Here is a 21,685-nt window from a genome sequence, read left to right as displayed (position 1 = left end):
TATCTTATCCTTCAACTTTCCATTTTTGTTTAAAATGTGATTTGCTCAATCCACCTTCACTAAACCCTTTAATTAATCCATCTATTCTTTATAATTCTTCATTAAGTTTTTTCTAATGAGAAATTCAAAGAAAGTTAAAAGGGAGTGAAACTCGAATTAATCTATTTGAAATAATTCATCCCTAACTAACTCGATCATCTTTAATGGATGTACCGTAGTATTCATTTACGTACCCAAATTTTGAATTTCATATTCATACAGGAGAAAAAAAAAACAATGAAAATTTGTTTTGTTTTTCTTAGATTAGAAGATTTTTATGCGTTATGACTAACAAAGTACATTAAGAGCGATACTTTTTCGGTCACACGTAGTGATTTGGCTTAGGTGAAAATCTTTTGTTCACGCGAGTCTAACCGCCTGATTTTTAGCCTCATGTCAAATGTTTAAATGGTAAATTTGTATGTTATCATTCTCGATTATAAAAAAGAGACTAACAAAGTAAAAGTGATACTTCTCGCTAGATGCAATCAAACAAAGTCATAATAACGAATTCAATATAAGCATGTATTCATTCCTATTTCTAAGTCCTATCATGGCAACATCAGCACAAGTATACTTAATTAACAATTTAGCACCTTTAAAATTCCCAACATAACCTTTATAAGGGTCTCTTTGAGAGTTCAAATAGTTAAATGCTCCATGGATGAACTTCTTTTTTTTTAATTTCGAATAAAATTTGTCTTTTGACACGAGATGTTCTATGGAACCTAAACTAGCACGTTAGACGTTAAGCAAAAAATAAATAGAGTGATTCTCTCTTTACGGTTTATAATTAAGATATAATTTTTTTTTAATGAAGAAAAATCATGGCTATAAGGCTTGCGTAAATCTCAAATAGTTAGATTGTATTACTCTCACTAAAAGTATGCACAGTTAAGATGACATGGTGAAAGTCAAGAGAAGATGAAATTTTATTTATTTTGCATGGTAATTATGCTCTCACTCTTGAATTTTTGTGAACTTGTCTGACACACTTAGTATATAGGTTATTATATGAGCTCGACGATTTTTATTTTTTTTAAACGGAGGAGGGGATTCGAACCTTGATCATTATTATGATACATATCATTTTTATCACTATAATTAGTGGCTCGGGTGTATATGAGTTCAATGAGTCTCCCAGATAAACACGAGAGGTTTCCGCCAAAAAAGAATAAAAATAAAAATAAAAATGAATAACTTTATTTGATAAATCAAATTGATCTATCCCCCAAGTTCAAAGACCATAATTGTCCTTTGGCCTAATTTAAACTATTTTAAATGCAAAATACTTGGAGGACAATAATGGTGGAATATGTAATGGGCCACCGACTTACGCTACAAGATTGCCTTGACTTGCTATATAATATTGCATTATTTAAAGGAAAAATAAATAAATACTTTGGTACCAAAGGAAACTAACAAGGAAACAACCACGAAATTGCTAACAATCTTTTCTGGTGTAGGTCACAACCATATCTAACTCTAGTGGTCCATAATGCTCTCCATTAACACTTGCTACCACTTGTATTCTCTTCCTAATTAAAACCCAAAATTTTCTTTGCCACAAAACATCATATCAAACCTATCCCAAAGAAAATGATAAACTTGCAAACAATAAATCCAAGAAAAATTTGATGTGGGTATGGTGTTTGGTTATTGTTTACAGCTGAGTTTTGTCAAAACAGTTATGATAGAGATTCTAGCTATTGGTATCTCAGTTATCTGAATTGTTGAGTTGCACGCATAAAATTTTATATACGTCCAACTCGATAACTAGGATAATTGAAATATCAACTGCTGCGATGTTTATCATTTTCGTTGTAAAAAGAATGGGTGTTGGGTTAGCACAGTACGCAATTGAGACTCAAATAATTGAAGTGGTCATCAAGTCTCTCATATGATTCAATCCCATTACAGTTGCACCAACTTGCATAAATGATAAGTTACAAAAAGTGGCCCAACTCCTCCTCTTCTAGAGGAAATTTTTTAAAAAGTACCAAGTCCACCACCATGTGATCATCACAAATATCAATATGAGTTTTGGGGGAAAGTTGAAGCTGAACCAGTCATTACCTCCCACAACTACCACGCTTTACTGGTAAAATGACAGCATATGGTCAAAAGTCTTGAGCTTTCTAGAGGGCTTTTGACTCACCTTCAAAGGATTCCAGGAGTCTTCTGAAGATGCCTTTTCCAAATGGCAGAGGATCAGTTTCTTGAATTGGCTTTTTAATTTCCAGAATACACCGTGAATTGCCAGTAATATTAACCAAAACTAAATAACATTCTACGTCGGAGGCATTAATTGAAATGATAAGAATATATCACCCTGATAATGACTCGGAGTGGTAAGGATGTACACCTAATGATCAGGATTCGAAACCCCGTTTCCTGTTTCAAAAAGAAAAACTAAATAAGATTATGTAGCCAGAAATATTAAGAAAATAAAGGTAAAAAAGACATTTTATCTCAAATATTTAACCAAAACTAAATAACATTCTACATCCGAGACACTAATTGAAATGATAAGAATATATCACCCTGATAATGGCTCGGAGTGATAAGGATGTACATCCTAATGATCGGGATTCGAATCCCCGTTTCAAAAAAGAAAAAAAACTAAATAAGATTCTGTACAATAAAAGATTTACAGAATTTACAGGGATTGATCCATTATATCAATACGAGCACTGTAATCGGTGAACACGGTCTCTGAGTATTCCATTATACAGAGCGGCTCTGTTTGCTGGAATTTTTTGAGTTTCTGGGAATTCGTTTCTGCAACTTTTCTGAATTCTTGTGTTTGAATTATTCTTGTTGTTCTCTCTGGCTCTCCTGTATTCCTCTCCATTTCCTTCTGTTTCCTTCACACTCTCTGCAAATTGAACTCTCTTCTTCTTCCTACTGTTCCTCCTCTTCCTCTGATCATCTGTGTTTCAACAAAAAACAGAGCATATAAATATAATCCCAAAAAAGGCAAAGTCAAATACATTCCATCAAACCCAGAGAAACCCAATTACCTTTACATAAGCAAGAACGTAAATTCGGAGATGGAGGTTGTGAATCGAGAGTCTTGATGGGTTTTGGGGAAGAGAAAGCTAGATAGATTGCAGTGCAAGAGACAACCATGGCAGTTGCCAAGGCCACACCTTGTGAACTCAAAACAGAGGACATGATGGGTGGTAATACAGAGATTACAAAATTACAAAGAAACAAATTAGAAGAAGAAGAAGAAATTGAGAAGAAGAGAAGGAGCGGTTGGGTGTCAGTTGCTCTGATTGTAAGAGGACACGCACGTACCATGCGAAACCGAAAGAGGATTCTGTGAATTTATTTATGGTGGTCAAAAAATACTCTTTTTTAAAAAAATAAAATAATTAAATAGATGAATAATTGTAGAGTGGGATTGGTTATAATTAGGCATGGGAATCTGGAGTTTTTGATTCTTCAATGGAATTTGGTTCGTCAGATTTGGACGATTGGTTTGGGTTTTGTGGGAAAGGGAAAGGAAAAGGGAAAGCAGAGCAGAGGAGCTATAGCACACCAAGTTGTAATTGACTTCTTGGGATGTGAGGGAGAACTGGTCAAAGTTGGAATCTGGAGATTTGAGCGTGTATGGATTGGATTAAGTGATTAACGATTTGAGCACGAGCCTCTGATTAATACCATATAGTTTCTAGGTATGGAAGTCAGGGACCAGTTCTCCACCAATCCATTAGGAATTTATTAGGATAAATAGGCTTGTCCTATTTGGAAGTTGCAAATTCTAGCGCAAATTATATGAATTCGGAAGGTTTTAAGTTGGATACTCATTATGAACAATATCTTTGATGATCCAAATTTATATTCATATCAGATATTTAACGAGAAAATTTATGGGAATATGGGTATGACGGCTTCAATTTATGTTCATAATAAATGTCCAAATAAAAAGAGAGTATGATTTATTCTCGGTTTAAAAAAAAAAAGTAAATTTGATTTGGTATTCAAATATCCACATGAAACTTTTATATTTTTGCCTAAATAAAATATGTGAAGAGTCGAATATCTCATTGTTTTTTTTTTTTTAAACGGAGAGGGGAGATTCGAACCCTGATCATTAAAGTGATAAATATCATTATTATCACTCTAACTAATGACTCGGGAATATGAATATATATATCACTAGTTGAGGCATAGAAATGGCAAACCTTCTAGAAAGAGAAAAAGAATGTTCAGTTAAATAGTCATACATAATTTGTCCAGAGTCACATGGATATATCACGGAAAAGATCCTAGGGAAAAACAAAAAGAACTCAACTACGCAAGGCATAATGGGGGGTCCATTGTCCTTACATTGTACAAGAAATGGTGTGCATACACGTGTCCAGCCCATCCCAAGTTTGCCTTGCCAAGCATACTACTACAATACACGTGTTGAGGGATGAAATAGTTTGAAGGATTTGCAGTGTTTGAAGGTAAGACGGAGATAAAACGATTAAAAAGAGGAGTAGAGAATCGACAGTGTAGGAGAAAACAATGGCTTCCATTAATTGATTTTAGTTGTATATAGCTGATAATATATTATATATATATATAGATATATGTCCAACGGTAATGTTGAGCAAAACAAAATGTTGTGTCAGGTAAACAACGGTCATATTTTAACAAGTCCAAATTCCTAAAATCGTGAATTTCTAAGATTTGAGACTCCGTAATTCTCTAAACTCTACAAATTCATTTCAATGGTAGGAAAAAATCACACAAGTTTTAAAAATGAAAACCTTTCAAATCATTAGATTCAAATTATAGATTATATCATTTTATACGAATTGCGAAACCCGAAATTGAATATCCAATATTAGTTTTCTACTTTGGAAGCGAATCAGGGGCGGATGTCCCCCTTTTTTTAAAAAACCCTATTAGTACTAATATTTTCCACTTTGCCCCCTTTCTTCTTAAAAATTTTCTTATATTACTATCCATTTTTAATCTTTCCTCCCTTGAAAAATATTTTTCCAAATCCTTTTATTCCAAATTCATTAAATTACCCTTAAACTACACTGTCAAAGTCTAAATCCACTTTGACCACTTTGTAAAATCTCCAAAATATAAGGATCGAAACCCCACTTAACTTTACTTTGATCATTTAAAACTACAAGGTCAAAGCTTAACCCACTTTGTTCTCCTTGCAAAGTTCACAAAATCCAAATCCTCAAACCCATTTTAAGATCTTTGAGTTTGTGGTGGTGTAGTGCATTCGAAAGAGTATTTTCAACTATGATTTTCTAAAAAGAACCATTATTATTCCGATAAATTGATTAGTCTAGTATTAACCATTCATATTTTCATAATGATTACAAAACAAATTTGTAAATAGTTCTAAAAAAATTTCAAGGGCAGCAACCCCTGCAAAATTTTTTACTTTATTTGTCTAAAATCCTAACTCCGCCCCTAAAGCAAATGTGTTTTGAGGTCATGTATTTCAGGCAGCGTGATGATTTCTTATTTACTTCAATTTTGATGCAGAAGAACAAGTCAAAGTATTCAGACGTTTGAACACATTGCCAAGTCACAATCTCTAGAGCAAATGATTAAGTTGGCTTGCTTGGCAAGTTGGAACTCCTTAACATTGAAAGGACAAAGTTGATTCGAAACTTTGAATAGGGTTTTCGTGTGGACTCCGGTGTCGATTTCTTGTGGACCAACCTTTTTTTTTTTTTTTCCCCTAGTGTGCCAGGCCAGGACGTACTGTCTTAACAAACACTTGTTTGGCAGGGATTGTCCCAAGTGATGGAAGGTAATGAAAAAGCTCACTTTAGAAAAGTTTAAACAAACCAAGAATCAAAAAATATTTCTTAAAACAAACTTAAATCGATCTGTGGTCTAAAATGGAGTCCAACAATTTTGAAAATTTTCAACCAAACCCATTGAAGACACTGTCGGTTTCTGGGTCACGTGACTGTACGAATTTGTTATTCATTTGTCGTTGCTATTTGTTCTTAAGTCCATGAAAATGCGAATTCGATGTGAGAGAGGAACTGACTTTGATTATAAACCGAGTTATGTCAGACCGATGTGAGATTTTTAGTCTTGACACTGTCATGCATTTCAGAGTTGGGTTCAGGGCTAAATATTTTTGGTGCACTGATTGGGTCCAGTGCTTTTCAACACGACACCTCCACCGGATCCCTCTAGCACTGGGGCCAGCCTTTTTAGTTAATCTCTCACTACATGATTGCATATTTGCATCACACATCAACATTTGGGCTTTATTTTGAAAAAGCCCAAATACTATGTTAAAGGCTAAAGAGACTTGGATCCCATTGGGCTTGACATGCTTGTTTTTCAATTAGTCGAGTAAACTGTAAAAAGCCCACTTGTTGGTGTTTCCAATTCCAACAAAATAATAGAGATGAACCAACTTCTAATTGAGAAGTTTGTAGACTATGATAACATTTTAAATGATACATAATTTTATGATTACAATTTTTTTACCCGAGAACGACACCGTACAAATTTCCCATTTGAACATCCAATATGTAACTAAATTATATCATAAACTTTCAATTAACTATTTTTATCGATTATATCCTTGAACTTCAACTCACTCACTTCTATCTTAAATCTAATCCAATAGAAGCCTCCAACACTGCTTTCAACAACTAAATCTGATCATATCATGTAGCCATTCCCTTTGTAAATATATCATCCTTAGTCATTCCCTTTGTAAATATATCATGTGGATGCCAATAGAAAAGGCCCATTAGGGTTTCACGCACGTACGGTTTAAAAATTCCTAAGACCTCTGTTATAAATGTGTTTACAACATATGTATAACATTGTACATGTGCAATGGAAACCATGAGCAATTAAGGTATTGAGTGGTAGCTGTGCAGAAGCAAGCACAATGTCGCTTTTATTGCACCTGCCATTTTTTTTTTCCCGTTATAACCGAGAATAACATTGTACAAGTTTGTCTTTTGAACATCTTATATTGGTTTAAACTCGAGTCGACAGACTCACGCGTGTTAAATTTTCCACTCGATGACTAGGTAAGAAGTTGGGTCAAAACCCAACACGTGGCCACAAGAACATCGAACCCAATGATGCCCTTTCTCTGTCAAGGTTTTCCATTGCATTCACATATATCATTTCATATATGTGCAAGTTGAATCGATCACTCTTAGTAGGAAAGATGCTCTTGTTGGTACAATTGAACACAAATGAACATTCATATCCATAAATTGAGCCACCTAATCAATTACACTGATGTGCATTGCAAGAGATGGTCCATCCATATATCAAAAGTTGCCTGAAATGTATTTTCTCAAACTGGTAGTTAAACTGCACTAGAGCCCCCATACTCATTGCTAAAGCAAAGGTTGCTGGTTCAAATATGTTAAAATGGCAATTGTTGAGTACCAGACCCAGTACTGTGCCACTTACCCATTAGAAAACAAAAGACTTTCCAGTGGTTCCTTAGGTTATATATCCGGAATTTATCTGCCGTCGATCTGCTAAAAGCACTAGTAGTAGAAAGTATACACTACACACATTGTATGTACTTTTAACATGCATGAACTTTTCCTACCCAGACCTGCATGATCATTGGGTTTCACATTGTCAGGGATCTAGTAGTAACTAATTAAGAAAGTACTCCATGAGGTGATATCACATTTGGGATTGCAGAACAACCCATAAAAAATGAGTTTCTTCTCTGCCTTTTTTTTCTTCATGATCAGATTCATGTTCTTAAATGTTCAAATTACATTTTCTAGCGCATTGTGAGTAGCTAGTGCCAATAATTGCTTCCAAAGTAAGGAAAAAAAATGGTGGTACATAATAACCCAAGGAGAGTGTAGCACTCGGCTCGAGTAGGCGGGGCCACAAGCATATGCAGTGTCAAATTTGGTGGTTCTGGGAGAGTTACCGAGTGGTGATGAGACTATGTCTCCTTGCTAAAATGTGAAATGCAACATATAATAGGTCAAACTTTTTAACTAGTAATAAGTGTTCTTAGTTTTTTAGTTTTATTGGGCTCAAACTAGATAGGTTGGTCCTAGAACTAAAAAGATGAAATCATGCGAGTCAGTATGAACTGACCCAAAGTGAACAAAATATTATTAGTGCAGAGGGACGGATTGTTACAGTTACAGATAGGGTAGGGTTTATTCGGGATTCAACTGCGTCGGACCACAAATATTAGGGTTATGGGTTAAAATCATTTTTTTGATCAATAACTAAAAGTTCACTACCCCATGTGAGAATGTACATCATCATTTATCAAGTATTATAAGAAGACCCTCCACCCCCTCTTCTTCAGTACTCCACATTTCACTATTTCAGACCTCCCTCTCCCTCTCCCTCTCCCTCTGAGTGTCAGTTCTCGACAAAAATCATGGTACAATCAAAGAAGTTCAGAGGTGTCAGGCAACGCCACTGGGGCTCTTGGGTCTCTGAGATTCGCCATCCATTACTGTAAGTACATATATATAATACTACGTACTCTTTCATCAACCATATATAATACTCTCTCTCTCTCTCTCTCTCTATATATATATATATATATATATATATCTTTACATGTACATCCTCGATTAGTTTACATTAATTGATGTAGAAAAAGAAGGGTTTGGCTAGGGACATTCGACACAGCCGAGGAAGCAGCCCGAGCATACGATGAGGCGGCGATTTTGATGAACGGTCGCAATGCTAAAACAAACTTCCCAGTACTGAACAACAACAATCAACCAGGTGGCTATGATCATCAGACTAATCCTTTGCAATCAGGATTACAGTCTAATAATTCGGTTCTTAGCGCGAAATTACGCAGATGTTGCAAGTCACCTTCTCCATCGCTCACTTGTTTAAGGCTCGACAATGAGAACTCCCACATTGGGGTGTGGCAACAGAGCGCAGGGCCTCGTAGAGACTCCAATTGGGTTATGATTGTTGAGCTAGAAAAGCAGAAGAAGAACAATAATAATAATAATAATAATGGAGTAGCTAATTCAGAGCCTAAACACTGCGAGATTAATGGGGAGTCATCGCAAGTGGTGGAGCAGGATATCTGTCGTAATGGATTGGATGAGGAGGAGAGAATTGCATTGCAAATGATAGAAGAACTCCTAAACAGGAATTGATCATTACATATATATATACACATATACATATATAGAGTAATGGTTAGGTGCCGACGTACATGAGCATTTATATATAGACAGCGTAAGTACTAGTCTTATATGTTTTAAGGTTAATTTGTTGCTTAGCATGTGTAAGTCCACAAATAGGACGATTTAAATGTTTCATCAAAGGGAAGTTGCCACTATATAGCTAGTCATATATGATATATATATGCAAAATCATGTATTAAATATATATGATATATATATAGATGAAAGAAGTAAAAGAGTTAATAAATCGTTTGTATTCTCAACTTTAATATTATCTCTTAATTTTTGAAAAGATATTCAGTGGTTCTGGTATGCCATGTTAACAGTATTATGACATTTCATGAGTTGTGATATATGTCAAATCATGGGTGGTTGGGATGAAAATAGTTAGTGTATAATTTTAATTTTAATTTAAATCATCCTTAACTACCCATGATTTGACATCAACTTCCTACGAATGCATAATATCATATCAACATGTGACATGACATAATATCTTTCAAGCATGTGCAAGGTTCGATTCTCCCTCCCTCTAAACATCAAGAATATAACACAACAAGTTGTAACAAAAAAAATAACGAAAGGAGTAACAAGGTACCATATGTGTTTTTCTCTACAAAATGTCCATAAGTGTGTGTATATATATATATATATATGTTTATACGTCATCGTCGTCATCCGAATCATTATTCTAAAAATTTAGGATTGACTATACGAGTTTTCACTTATATTTTTTACCCAGATCATTGCCCTATAAATAAGTTCTTCCTGCTTTATTATTGCTAATGAAATAGGACACTTAAAGTACAATCAAGGGAGCTGGGGCATATTTTCTAATGGAGGAAATGAAAGAGAATGAAGAGCAGCAGGCTTTTCGAGCACTAAATATTAGAATTCCATGCAATGAAGGAAACTGATAACATCATCGATCAAAGGCTGCGTGGACACCACATGACTATAAAAACTTTCCCTTTTTTCTGAGACCCAGTTTTGATGGCTCCTCCTTATGTTTTGTCGTTTTGCATGTGAAATAATCTAGCCATGCTTTAGTTGCAATTGTTGATGTAAGAGGCCGCACCTTCTTAATATTAGGTATTATCCGCTTTGGGTCGTTCATACTATTCCACACGAATTTATGGTGGGGGTAACCCACATCGGAAGGATGTGGTTGGGTGAAGTAACATATAAGCATGGGCAAACCTAACACTGATAAGCCAGTTTTTCTAATGCTTAGTTAGACCCATTTTTGTGCATGTGGGTGCGTGCTTACCACTCGTTTCGGGTTGAGCCTTCGGGCTAGGCCGCGTAAAGGGCTACCTAAACAAATATGGTAGAGTCTTAAGGCTAGTCCTAAGGTCTAGAGTGAAGCTGATGCAGTCGTCGGTTGCGGAAGCGTGGTGGTATAGTGCGGGTATCCCACATCAAAAGGATGTGGTTGGGTGAAGTAACATATAAGCATGAGCAAACCTAACACTGGTAAGCTGGTTTTCCAGCACTTAGTTAGGCCCATACCAATTTACTTCTCAAGGCTCATCATCTTGAGAATCGGTCTTACTAGTTTGAGAAATTTGACTTATTCTATTACGCATTTCACCTCTTTTCTTGGATGATGTGAGAATCAGAGCATTGAATTTTCATCACTCGATAATCCGTCCAACACCACCAAACTTCACACTGTAAATATTTTGTGGCTCTGCGCACTCAGCCTGGTGCTACAGTTGATCAATCTAAATATACACACCAACTTCATGGCGCATGCATTTGCTTTCTCCATCAGCACATTCACTGATTCACATGTTATGCACATACAATTCTTCATTGTACACGATCGATGATGACTTTCTTTTAGTGTAACTAATACATTCTATCATTAGCTGTCTGTTTCGCACAGCAGAAGTGGAAGCAGATCCATTGATTCCAGGCCTTATAAAGCTGTTTCTCCTTAGGTATTTTTTTTTTCAAAAAGTAAACGTGGGGCCCGCAATGGCCCCATTGTTTGTAATTTTTTTAAATTAAAATATATTTTAAAATGTACTTTAAAATATATTTGAATTAGTAATACATTTAATAATTACAATATATTTTCTTAATTAAAATATTTAAATTTTATACTTAACATTAATTTTATTTATTAAATTAAATGTACGATTAATAAAAAAATTATTATAAAATCATTATATTTAATATTTAATAAAATAATTATTTTATTAGTTTTATTAATAAAAATAATTATGCTTAAACTAAATTTTAATAAAAATTATATTTATTACATTAAATTTAATAACAAAATTTAACATGTAAAAATTATAAAATCTAATATTATAATACTTTAATTCAACAGCATTTCCGCTAACATTAATTTTTCGTTCACCAAACACCTTACAGCATATTCCACAGCTTTAAGCTTAGCTTTTTTTCTACAGCATTTCCGCTAGCATTGAAAATCAATCTTTTCGTTCTACCAAACAGAGCCTAAGTGTTGAGGGATTATAAGAGAATCATATAGTGTATATATAGACAATAGATGCCCCAGCAGCTTGCCATGTGACTTAGGACAAATTATATTGTACAAATAAATTCACAAAATCAATGCTAGAGACCAATCTACCTGGTTTTGCCCCATCTAAATAAGAAATTTGATAGATAAATCTACCAACTTCCTGTAGCTAATTCAATTATATATATATATCTTCATCAATACTGTCACCTAACCAAACCCCCTATCATGCATATATATATATATATATGTGTGTGTGTGTATGTATGTATAGTCCACATCATCTTTAATTGCTTGGTGGCCTTATAATATTAATTCAAGAGCGGGAGCATATTTGGATTACAATGGCAAGTGAGGGATCAACCGACAGTTATGATTAATTATTCTCCCAAGTTTCAGTTTCAATTAGTCAATTTCATTTTATTATCGGATTCTCAATATATATATATATATATCACATCCATTTTATTTGATTGAAACATCGCACGATCCAAAGACTCTCAAATGTGTATCTAATTAATTAAGCTACATATTAGATTTGTAGGCTCTGCTTGACAAAGCTTATTTGCAGTCAAAATACGTTAGCTTATAAACTTTAAAAAAATCTATTTAAAAGATAAGATAAATTTTTTTATAATGTTATCTTAATAAAAAAGAAGAAGAAAAAAACAAACATAAGTTCTAAAATAAACTTCAATTTGAAGCTTATTTTTTTTTAAGCTTATTAGAGCTTATAAACTGATTTATAAGCTAGCATATGCTGAGTGTCTGACAAAACTTATTTTGAAGCCTGCAAACAGGCTAATAATCTCATATCGCTTGGAAAATACCAAGCGATATGCTTTATAAGAAAAGCCTAAGCTTCTATCAATCAACAAAAATATTTTCCAAGCTCAAAAGTACCGTAAAATGAGACGGCCTAGAAACATATTAAAGCAGTGAACCAAAAAACTTAAAGCGAACGATATTTGTTGGTTTAAGTGGGTTTAGTTCTGATACCACTCAAATCACCATCTAAATTTGTTTTTTATAAGGAAACAATACATAATTAAATAAGACACTTATGTATGTATATAGAGAGATTATACAATTGACATACCCCAATGACAAGTCCTTATCGATGCAATTAATTCTACTTAATTAAGTACTGTTAATTCTACTTCAATTTGTTTTCTGTGCATGCAGACATGACGACATGAGTTTAGATTTATATCGGATGTCTAAAATATGAATTTATATAGTGTCATTATTGGATAGAAAAATGAAAAGAAATTGGATGGGCAGGTTGGGGGTCCCATACTATACAGCACTGGGTAAGAGGTAGTATTACTTTCTTCCAATGGGCTTGTTTAAAAAAAGCAAGCCGGGTTAGGATCAGCCCATCTTGTCCTTTTGGGCCTGGAGATGGGCTTTGTTTTCCAAATGAGTCCAATGTTCCGTACCATACTGCTTAGAATGGCAAAACAAAACGAAGCCGAAAGTGGTAAAACACACTATAAGAGTAGAAGGTAGGAGAAAACCCAGGGAAGAGAAGAAACACAAGGCAGAAGAATCGGAGCAATTCTCTTTGCAAATGGGGAAGGCAACATCCTAATCGAACGGTATGCTTAAATCTCCACGGTTCATTTCACCTTCTACGCATAATCCATCTTTTCATGCATTTTATGTTGTTATTGATTTCTTCTTCTTCGGTCCTGTTATTGTTGTTGTTTTATTGTCTCCTTTTGTTCAATTATTTTGTTGTTTTGAATTAATTCTGGTTAATTTTGAGGCCAGATCTTCAACCTCAATCGGTTTATGATTTCTCAGGGTTGTATTTGAATTGGGTCTGTCATGTTTCAAAGTGGTATGCATTGAAACGGAACGGAGCTAATTTTATTTGTCATAAGAGAAATCTTATGTAGACTACTAATACATTCATCTTTGAGCACAAAGATTACTAATTTATTTGGTATTTTTTGAAAATGGATTGTTTACCTATTTTTATTTGCTTTGTAATTTCGGCTTCACCACGGTGAGAAGTAATCAAGTTTTTAAAATCCTTACAATTAATTATAAGATCTGCTTCAATGTTAGTCATCTTAGGTGTAACCTGTAAAGTACAGTTTAATGTCTATCTTGTATTTCTGTTAATGTTTCTTTTGCATCTTTCGTTAATGATAACAATCATAGTTAGTAAGTTGGATTAAGAATTCTAGCCTATCCAAGATGGAATTTAACGACCATGCTTTATGGATACAATACATTGGGTTTGGTTATCATAACCAGCTAATAAAGATGCTACTAGCTAATATTAGTAGAGACATGGCTGCCTGCATTTAGGTAGAATCAATAGAGAGATTGTGGAAGTGAAAACAGAAGTTGGCACGTAATTGGTTGGTTGTACTATGTGCTGACATTGGAGTATGATGGTATATATCCTCATATGTCCATTCCTTTGATTTTGAAGTTTTTAGTGTGTGTACTTTCTGATGAAGGTGAGATGCAAAACTAAGTCTACCACACAACAGAAAATACTTTACCGGCTTGATGAGCTTGTACATTCGATATGCTTTAGAAGGTTTAATTCAGTTTAATGTTTTATTGCAGATTCAATGGAGTTCCAGCTGAGGAACGGCTGCACTGGCGATCATTCTTAGTTAAACTGGGAGCAAATAATCTTAAAGGTGTGAAGAATGAAGAGCTCTGATAAGCCCAAGCCCAAGCCCAAGCTCCTTGTTGCGAGCCACAAGTATGTTTGTTTGTTGCTTCGCTTATTCAGCTTCTGTCGTGCAGATAATCGCTATTATATGGTTATAATATATCCTATTTGATGAAGGGTGAGAAATGGTTCTGGGATTGCTTTGAAGGGACCTGTGTTATTAGCACTGAACTAATGAACATTTTGAATGACCGAACCTGGTTGCCTAACTTCAATTGGATTGAATATTTTGAGTCAACAGTTGACTCATCATCTACCGACTGCCTAGTAGATCTATATTAGTCAATTGGTCTTGTAGAGAGAGATGCATTTATATTCAGGGATAGGAGACAACACTTCAACTGATATACAACCAAGTTTTGAGGACCTTTCTTTTATTAATCATTTACTTTATTGTTCACTGTTCCGTTTCATTCTTGGTTTGGCTTGCAAATGTTTTTATAGCATACTCTATACACATCTGAACTACATTACTGCCCATTTGGTAGAGTGTTGATCGGCTTTAAAGGAACTTGACTGTGAAATGTTCTTTGTAATGTATGCCCTTGATTTTTTCCACAAAAAAAGCTGGTTTAGAGAAAGTGTAAATTTCACCATTGAAGTATTCTATTAGTATATGAATTTCTTCTGGGAGCCTACACCTTTTTTATTCATTTTCTTGATTCCCACATGATTTTTTTTCCGTCTCAGGTCTGTGTAGAGTGCTTGGGGATGTCAGCATTTTTGTTGTGGGCAAGGATGAGTATGATGAACTTGCTTGTGAGTATAATATAGTTATACGGAGTTATTTTTGATAGTTTATACAAGGATAGAAATCATATGTCTTGGTGTGATATTGTGGGTTACACTAATATTGGAGTTTTTTAAAATCCAAAAATCATTGTTTTTTTGCCCACGATTGGGAGGGGAGGGAGATCAAGTCCGTGTCCTCATTGACATGGTGCTGACATGGCCAACCTGTGAACGTAGTGGTGGCTCGGTAACTATCAACACTTTTTTTGATGTTGGATGGATGGATGGACCCCCAATCAGTGTGACATGAAATGCAATGCACGCTTTCAGTAGTATTCTTAGCTTTTGAAACGGCCCTGAGTAAATAAGCATTTGCTGACCTGTCACCATAATTGTTTCAATTAATGGAATGGAAGAGTTGGTCCATCTTTTGGAGAAGTGATAACTAATGAGTTGAGGTGACTACTGACTAGGCTGTGATGAGAGCTTCAAATTGGTATTTATGTAGACAGTTGTGAAGGATTTTCTGAAAATTTGAGCTGGAAAGAGATGAAGTTCTAAAACCCTGACTGGTTCAATAATTGAATTCTTACTTCCTGGATTTTGTTTCTCTAGTGGCAGAAGTCGTCTTTGCTATTACCTCCTCTGTGAAGGATGTATGTGGCAAGCCTCTGACGGAGTGCCTTTTCCTGGATGAGTATGGGAAGATATGTCTCGATGAAATTGTTTGGAAGGTGAGGGGACAGAATTTAACATTTTGCATTTTAAACAAAGAGACCAATAATCAGACAGCATTGTAGTTTGTATTGCTTTTTGTACAGAAGCATGCACTCACTGCTTATCCTATGTGGCCTACTTGTACATGAGGAGGTCTTATTTCATCATTAACATCGTGGTGGAAGTTTGATGAATGTTTTCTTGTCTTTCCTGTTAAAAAACTAATGATCGCAGTAAAATACTACCAAAAATTAGGCGTTGGTTTTTTTTTCCTCCCAATGTTGATCTTTCGTGTAGTGCTTTAGCTACATGAAAGCCTAGCCTCACCATAGCCTCACCATGCCCTTATATGACATCTTCACTTAGCCTGATAATGCCCTTATATAGCATCTTTACCTTTATTTTCTCCCACGGTCCCACCTTCACCTGCTAGGCATCTATGTTCTTTGCTGCATGTGATTTTGCATTATGATATTGTGTGATTTCAGTTGATTTTATTCTGAAGTTTGTCCATATTTTGAAGGGAGTGGTGGATAATGCAGACAAAGATAGAGTAATAAGGCTAACAAGAATGAAACCTCCAAACGAGTTCTGATCACAAGTCTTTATCACCGGCCAATTGAATACGGTGGTGTTCTTAGTATGGATAGCACCTCATATCACCTGGGAATGCACTGCACTTTTTACCTGTATGTCTTTACATCCATGAAGATTCTGTGTTAGCTTCACTCAGCGGAAAGTATAAAAATTGGCTCAGTTGCTCAAGATTTTTGTTTACACCTTTGGAATGGGGTCTTTTTGTACTTTTATATGATATGAGACACTTTATTCTGTACCATGTTATAAATCTGTTGAAAAGTTTGCATAGGAAATTATGGTGATTTGTTTTTTTATTTGGGATCTCATACCATTTATCCATATTGCCATAGAAAAGATCTTTAAAGTAAACAACTCTCATGCACAAAATTCCCGTGGTGGATAGGATAGGGTCAGAGACACGTAGACCTTACCTTCACATATTATGTGGGAGACTGTTTCGAGGAGTTGAACATTTTGACATTTAGGTTATACCCTTATAACTTTACCATTAGGTCACATGTTTGTCATGTTGAATCTCATTCTGCTAGATGAATCTTATTATTCTAAAGCATTTATCAACAAAATGGGTTCGAGTTCATAGTAATGGGCGGGGTCGGGGACAGACAGCCCTTACCCCCACATGTTATGTGGGGAGACTGTTTTTAAGAATTGAACATGTGACATTTACTAGTTATATGCCCTGGAGATGAAGCCTAGCGGCAGAATCATCTGTTGATGAGCATAAAACCACAGATTTTTCGACAGCATCCAAGTTGGTTATCATCAATTGATTACATCGTCAAAGCTTGCGAAGTAGTGGATGTAGGGTGGTATCAACTAGGGTTAATTTGTTTGCAGTCTGATGAATTATCGAAATAGTTGGACTTATGTCATTATCTGGTGTTTCTTTGTCTTTAATATGCTATATTAGTTTATGGTTTTTTAAAATTAAATTATGTAATCCCTCCATGTTTTATATGACAAAACTATACAGTTGCAGGAGTGTTTTTTTTATCCTTTTCTTTCTTAACGATTGGTTCAAGGAAGACATGAAATGACTGCTGAAAATATAAATACAAGAGCAGGGTATCTGCAAAATATACTTCCTTGTTTACTACTAGCTGGCGCCTTATATATTTGGAGTCTGGATTATTGGTTTAAAGCAAGTCATCATCAGCATGAAGTTTGGGATGAAACTTCGCAGTGAGGTCGTGCGAAGCACGCCTCAGCGGAGAACTCGGTTTCTCTCTTACAAGAAGTTGAAGAAGCAGATCAAAATACATGAGAAGTTATTGAGATCAGAAAGCTGCTTTAGTTTTTATCTGTTATTAGATCGTGAACTCGACAAGGTTAATGAATTTTTCATCGACAAAGAGGAGGACTTCATCATCAAAATGAAGGTATTGTTTTCCCTTGGAAAAAGTCATTTTCATAAATGATTGTTCATTTCACACAGTTTATTGCTTCTTGCTGCAGGAACTTCGAATTAGGGTTGCATCCATAAACTGTGGTGAAGAGAAGTTGAAACTGCAGAAGGAAATTTTAGAATTTCACGCAGAGATGGTCTCCCTACTGCAATACAGCGTCCTTAACTTCACAGGTAATTTGTTATTCTGCTCTTGCCATGCACTTCTGCCCATTTGGATGTTGCGCCTAGATCGGTAAATCTACTGTTCTACTGTTTTTATGGTTGAAACAGGATTGATGAAGATAGTGAAGAAACACAAGAAGATAGCAGGCACATCCACTCACCTTCCTTTCATAATAGAGGCTATGCAGCAGCCATTCTTCTCCCCTAACTCTCTCTTGGAGCTTATGAAGGAATGTGAAGACATGCTTTGCCATCTTTTTTGTGCTCAGGCTATGTTTGGCAAGAGGGTTCGTGAGGGTTAAGGTGAGTTCCAATAACAAGTTGGTTATTGTTGATTAGTGTCCATGTTGAAGCTTGTGAAGCAGTGGATATATATGTAGGGTGAATTCAATCATGCTCAGCAGCTCAAGTGGCTTAAAACTATTTATTCTGAATTCACCCAGATGTCATGTATACTTTTTCGTTCTGAAGAGAGATCAAACACTGTACTCTCTCCATTAGGGCTTTGCCAGTGAATCTTACCATATGAAAGAAAAATACAGTTGTAGACATGATACTGTCTTTTAACCTTAGCTTCTTTCGATTGGTTCAAGAAAAATGCAAATAAAATATCTATGCTTGAACTTGGACAACGTGTAAATGTATAATATATAGGCTATTGTGCGTGTTTAAACTATAGTTTTTTCCTGTACAGTAGGACCCCCAGTCATTATCTTTAGGTGCCTAGCTACTACGTAAACATCCAAAACTTCGCAGATCAGACAAACATATGAAAATTTTATGTGTGAGCTCATAGCTGTTAAAATATGAGTTCCTAACACCTAACAAACTACAGTGAAACATAACATTGTTGTTTTCACCCGTTGCACTCTGTCTCAAATATGACCGTTGCTTTATCCGTCTATATATGTATAGACGTTGGTGTACTTGTAATCGCAGTAGAATACTTATACTACCAAAGGTTACGAGTAGGGTTTTTCAATGTCGATTTTTCGTATAGTGCTTTAGCTAAATGAAAGGCTAGCCTTACCATGGCCTCATATGGCATGTTGATTACTTAGCCTCATCATGCCTTATATAGCATCTTTACCTTTATTTCCTCCCACCTGTACTTGCTAGGCATCCATGTTCTTTGCTGCATGTGATTTTGCATTATGATATTGTGTGATTTCAGTTGATTTCATTCTGAAGTTTGTCCATATTTTGAAGGGAGTGCTGTATAATGCAGACAAAGATAGAGTAAGAAGGCTAATTAACAAGAATGAAACCTCCAAACGAGTTCTGATTACAAATCTTTATCACCAGCCAATTGAAGACGTTGGTGTTCTTAGTTTGGATAGCACCTCATACCACCTGGGAATGCACTGCACTTTTTACCTGTGTGTCTTTACATCCATGCAGATTCTGTGTTAGCTTCATTCAGCGGAAAGTACAAAAATTGGCTCAGTTGCACAAGAGTAGTATTGTGAATTGAGGTGGAATGAGGTCTTCTTGTAGTTTTATATAATATGAAACACTTTATTCTGTACCATGTTATAAATCTGTTGAAAAGTTTCCACATGAAATTATGATGATTTGTTCTTTTACTTGGGATCTCATAACATTTATCCATGTTGCCATAAAAAATATCTTTAAAGGCAACTCTTGTACACGAAACTCGTGCAGTGACGGGGTAAAACTCCCGTAGTGACGGGTCCCAAGCAGATCTTACCCCTACATGATGTGGGAAGACTGTTTCTAGAAATAGAACATGTAACATTTAGGTTGCATCTTTGTAAATTTACTATTAAGTCATAGGGTTGTTCAAGAAAACCGCCCAAACCGAAACCAATCGAAACTGAAATGATTGGTCGATTTTTTAGAATACAAAGTTGTACATTTTTTCCACTAAAAACAGAATCGAACTAATAAAAAACCGAAAAAACCAATCGTTTGGTAGGTTATTTTCATGTCAAACAAACCTTAAAAAACAATCGAAACCGATCGCGAAGACCCCTACTAGGCCACATGTTTGTCATGTTGAATCTTATTATGCTATAGATGAATCTTATAATTCTAAAGCATTTATCGACAAAATGTGTTGGAGTTCATAGTTGTGGGCGGGATCAGGGAGACCTTGCACCCACTCTTTATTAATAAAAGGTTACACCCTGTAACTTTACCACTAGGTCACATGTTTGTCAATATTTTTTTATTATCTTAGATGAATCTTATTATTCTAAAGCAGTTAGGGCTATACAAAATTACCGATATAATCGAATTGACCAATAACCGAATTGATCCATCAATTATTTTCAAAAAAAAATTACATATTTATTTAAAGAACCGTTTGAAATAATCGACCGATAACCGAAATAACTGTCTCTAATCAAAAAATTGATCAGTTAAATTTATGTAAAAAATGGGGGGGAAAAAACCATAACCCGACCATTTACACCCCTAAAAGCAGTTATCAACAAAATAAATGTGATTTTCATAGTACGGCCTACAATATAGAAATATTGAGGGGTATGAACTAGTTATACGCCCTAGAGATGAAGCATGGCGGCCGAATCATCTGTTGATGAGCATGACAACACAAATTTTTCGACAGCCTCCAAGTTGGTTCTCAACAATTGTTTATATCGTCAAAGCCTGTGAAGTAGTGGATACAGGGGTGGTATCAACTAGGGTTTAACTCGTTTGCAGCCTGATGAATTATCGAAATATTTGGACGTATGTCAGTGTCTGGTATTTCTTTATCTTTAACCCTCCATTAATAATTGAATCCTTTAATCCCTCCATATTCATATGACAAAAATATGTAGTTGCAGGAGTGGTATTTTGTCCTTTTCTTCCTTAACGATTGGTTCAAGGAAGATGTGAAATGACTGCGCATGGAGGCTACTGTGAAAATATAAAAACAAGAGCAGGGTATCTGCAGAATATACTTCCTTGTTTACTACTAGCTGGTGCCTTATATATTTGGAGTGGTTTTTTTTTTATCCTTTTCTTTCTCAACGATTGGTTCAAGGAAGACATGAAATGTCTGCAGAATATAGTACTACCTTGTTTACTACTAGCTGGTGCTGGTGCCGGTGCCTTATATATTTGGAGTTTTGATGGGTTTAAAGCAAGTCATCATCAGCATGAAGTTTAGGAAGAAACTTCGCCGTGAGGTTGAGCAAAGCTCGCCTCGATGGAGAACTCGGTTTCTCTCTTACAAGAAGTTGAAGAAGCAGATCAAATTCCATGAGAAGTTATTTGGAGAAAGCTGTGCTAGTTTTTATCTGTTATTAGATCGTGAACTCGACAAGGTTAACGAATTTTTCGTCGACAAAGAGGAGGACTTCATCATCAAAATGAAGGTATTGTTCATTTCACAATGAATGAATTGAATTGATACCTCCATTTCTTTTATATTAGTTATAACACAGTTTACTGCTTCTTGTTGCAGGAACTTCGAATTCGAGTGGCTGCAGCCTTAAACTGCAGTGAAGAGAAGTTAAAACTGCAGAAGGAAATTATAGATTTCCACGCAGAGATGGTCTCCCTACTGCAATGCAGTGTCCTTAACTTCACAGGTAATTTGTTATTCTGCTTGCTCTTGCCATGCACTTCTGCCAATTTGGATGTTGCGCATCTGCTTTACGGCTTAAATCTACTTATTTTTATGGTTGAAACAGGATTGA

The 21,685-nt window shown here is 35.3% G+C and overlaps 3 protein-coding genes across 9 annotated transcripts; 2 read left to right on the top strand and 1 right to left on the bottom strand.

The window, feature by feature from the left end:
* Positions 1–1,911: 1,911 nt before the first annotated feature.
* LOC120007102 lies at positions 1,912–3,478 on the bottom strand. Of its 2 annotated transcripts, XM_038857285.1 has the most exons (3): positions 3,063–3,478; positions 2,703–2,971; positions 1,912–2,433 (listed from the first exon to the last, which is right to left on the bottom strand). In XM_038857285.1, exons 1-2 carry the CDS (start codon positions 3,343–3,345, stop codon positions 2,721–2,723), a joined length of 534 nt encoding a protein of 177 aa, XP_038713213.1. In that variant the 5' UTR covers positions 3,346–3,478; the 3' UTR covers positions 1,912–2,433; positions 2,703–2,720. The 2 variants fall into 2 exon arrangements, with proteins under 2 accessions (XP_038713213.1, XP_038713212.1); XM_038857284.1 differs by lacking the exon at positions 1,912–2,433 and having other exon boundaries at positions 2,488–2,971; positions 3,063–3,477.
* Positions 3,479–8,422: 4,944 nt separating this feature from the next.
* On the top strand, positions 8,423–9,209 carry LOC120008133 (ethylene-responsive transcription factor WIN1-like). Its single transcript, XM_038858661.1, has 2 exons — positions 8,423–8,502; positions 8,645–9,209. The coding sequence occupies exons 1-2, from the start codon at positions 8,423–8,425 to the stop codon at positions 9,165–9,167; spliced, it is 603 nt and encodes a 200-aa protein (XP_038714589.1). The 3' UTR covers positions 9,168–9,209.
* A 3,958-nt stretch (positions 9,210–13,167) lies between these two features.
* LOC120007730 (SPX domain-containing protein 2-like) lies at positions 13,168–19,545 on the top strand. Of its 6 annotated transcripts, none has more exons than XM_038858132.1 (8): positions 13,169–13,314; positions 14,284–14,425; positions 15,743–15,861; positions 16,368–16,533; positions 17,418–17,823; positions 17,900–18,023; positions 18,123–18,317; positions 19,224–19,545. In XM_038858132.1, the coding sequence occupies exons 5-7, from the start codon at positions 17,602–17,604 to the stop codon at positions 18,314–18,316; spliced, it is 540 nt and encodes a 179-aa protein (XP_038714060.1). In that variant the 5' UTR covers positions 13,169–13,314; positions 14,284–14,425; positions 15,743–15,861; positions 16,368–16,533; positions 17,418–17,601; the 3' UTR covers position 18,317; positions 19,224–19,545. The 6 variants fall into 6 exon arrangements, with proteins under 6 accessions (XP_038714062.1, XP_038714060.1, XP_038714058.1 ...); XM_038858130.1 differs by adding an exon at positions 15,086–15,154 and having other exon boundaries at positions 16,368–17,823; XM_038858134.1 differs by having other exon boundaries at positions 13,168–13,295; positions 16,368–17,823.
* Positions 19,546–21,685: the final 2,140 nt, after the last annotated feature.

The sequence above is a fragment of the Tripterygium wilfordii genome, chromosome 10 (genome assembly GCF_013401445.1).
Source record: "Tripterygium wilfordii isolate XIE 37 chromosome 10, ASM1340144v1, whole genome shotgun sequence".
NCBI lineage: Eukaryota > Viridiplantae > Streptophyta > Magnoliopsida > Celastrales > Celastraceae > Tripterygium > Tripterygium wilfordii.
This window is presented reverse-complemented; position numbering and strand designations above follow the sequence as displayed.

Excerpts from the sequence above, each read along its gene's own strand:
- LOC120008133 (XM_038858661.1), top strand. The coding sequence starts at position 8,423 with ATGGTACAATCAAAGAAGTTCAGAGGTGTCAGGCAACGCCACTGGGGC. Across the intron at positions 8,503-8,644 it reads GAGATTCGCCATCCATTACT|AAAAAGAAGGGTTTGGCTAG; the intron begins GTAAGTACATAT and ends TAATTGATGTAG.
- LOC120007102 (XM_038857285.1), bottom strand. The coding sequence starts at position 3,345 with ATGGTACGTGCGTGTCCTCTTACAATCAGAGCAACTGACACCCAACCG. Across the intron at positions 2,972-3,062 it reads ACGTTCTTGCTTATGTAAAG|ATGATCAGAGGAAGAGGAGG; the intron begins GTAATTGGGTTT and ends GTTGAAACACAG.
- LOC120007730 (XM_038858134.1), top strand. The coding sequence starts at position 17,602 with ATGAAGTTTGGGATGAAACTTCGCAGTGAGGTCGTGCGAAGCACGCCT. Across the intron at positions 17,824-17,899 it reads ACTTCATCATCAAAATGAAG|GAACTTCGAATTAGGGTTGC; the intron begins GTATTGTTTTCC and ends TTCTTGCTGCAG. Across the intron at positions 18,024-18,122 it reads CAGCGTCCTTAACTTCACAG|GATTGATGAAGATAGTGAAG; the intron begins GTAATTTGTTAT and ends TGGTTGAAACAG.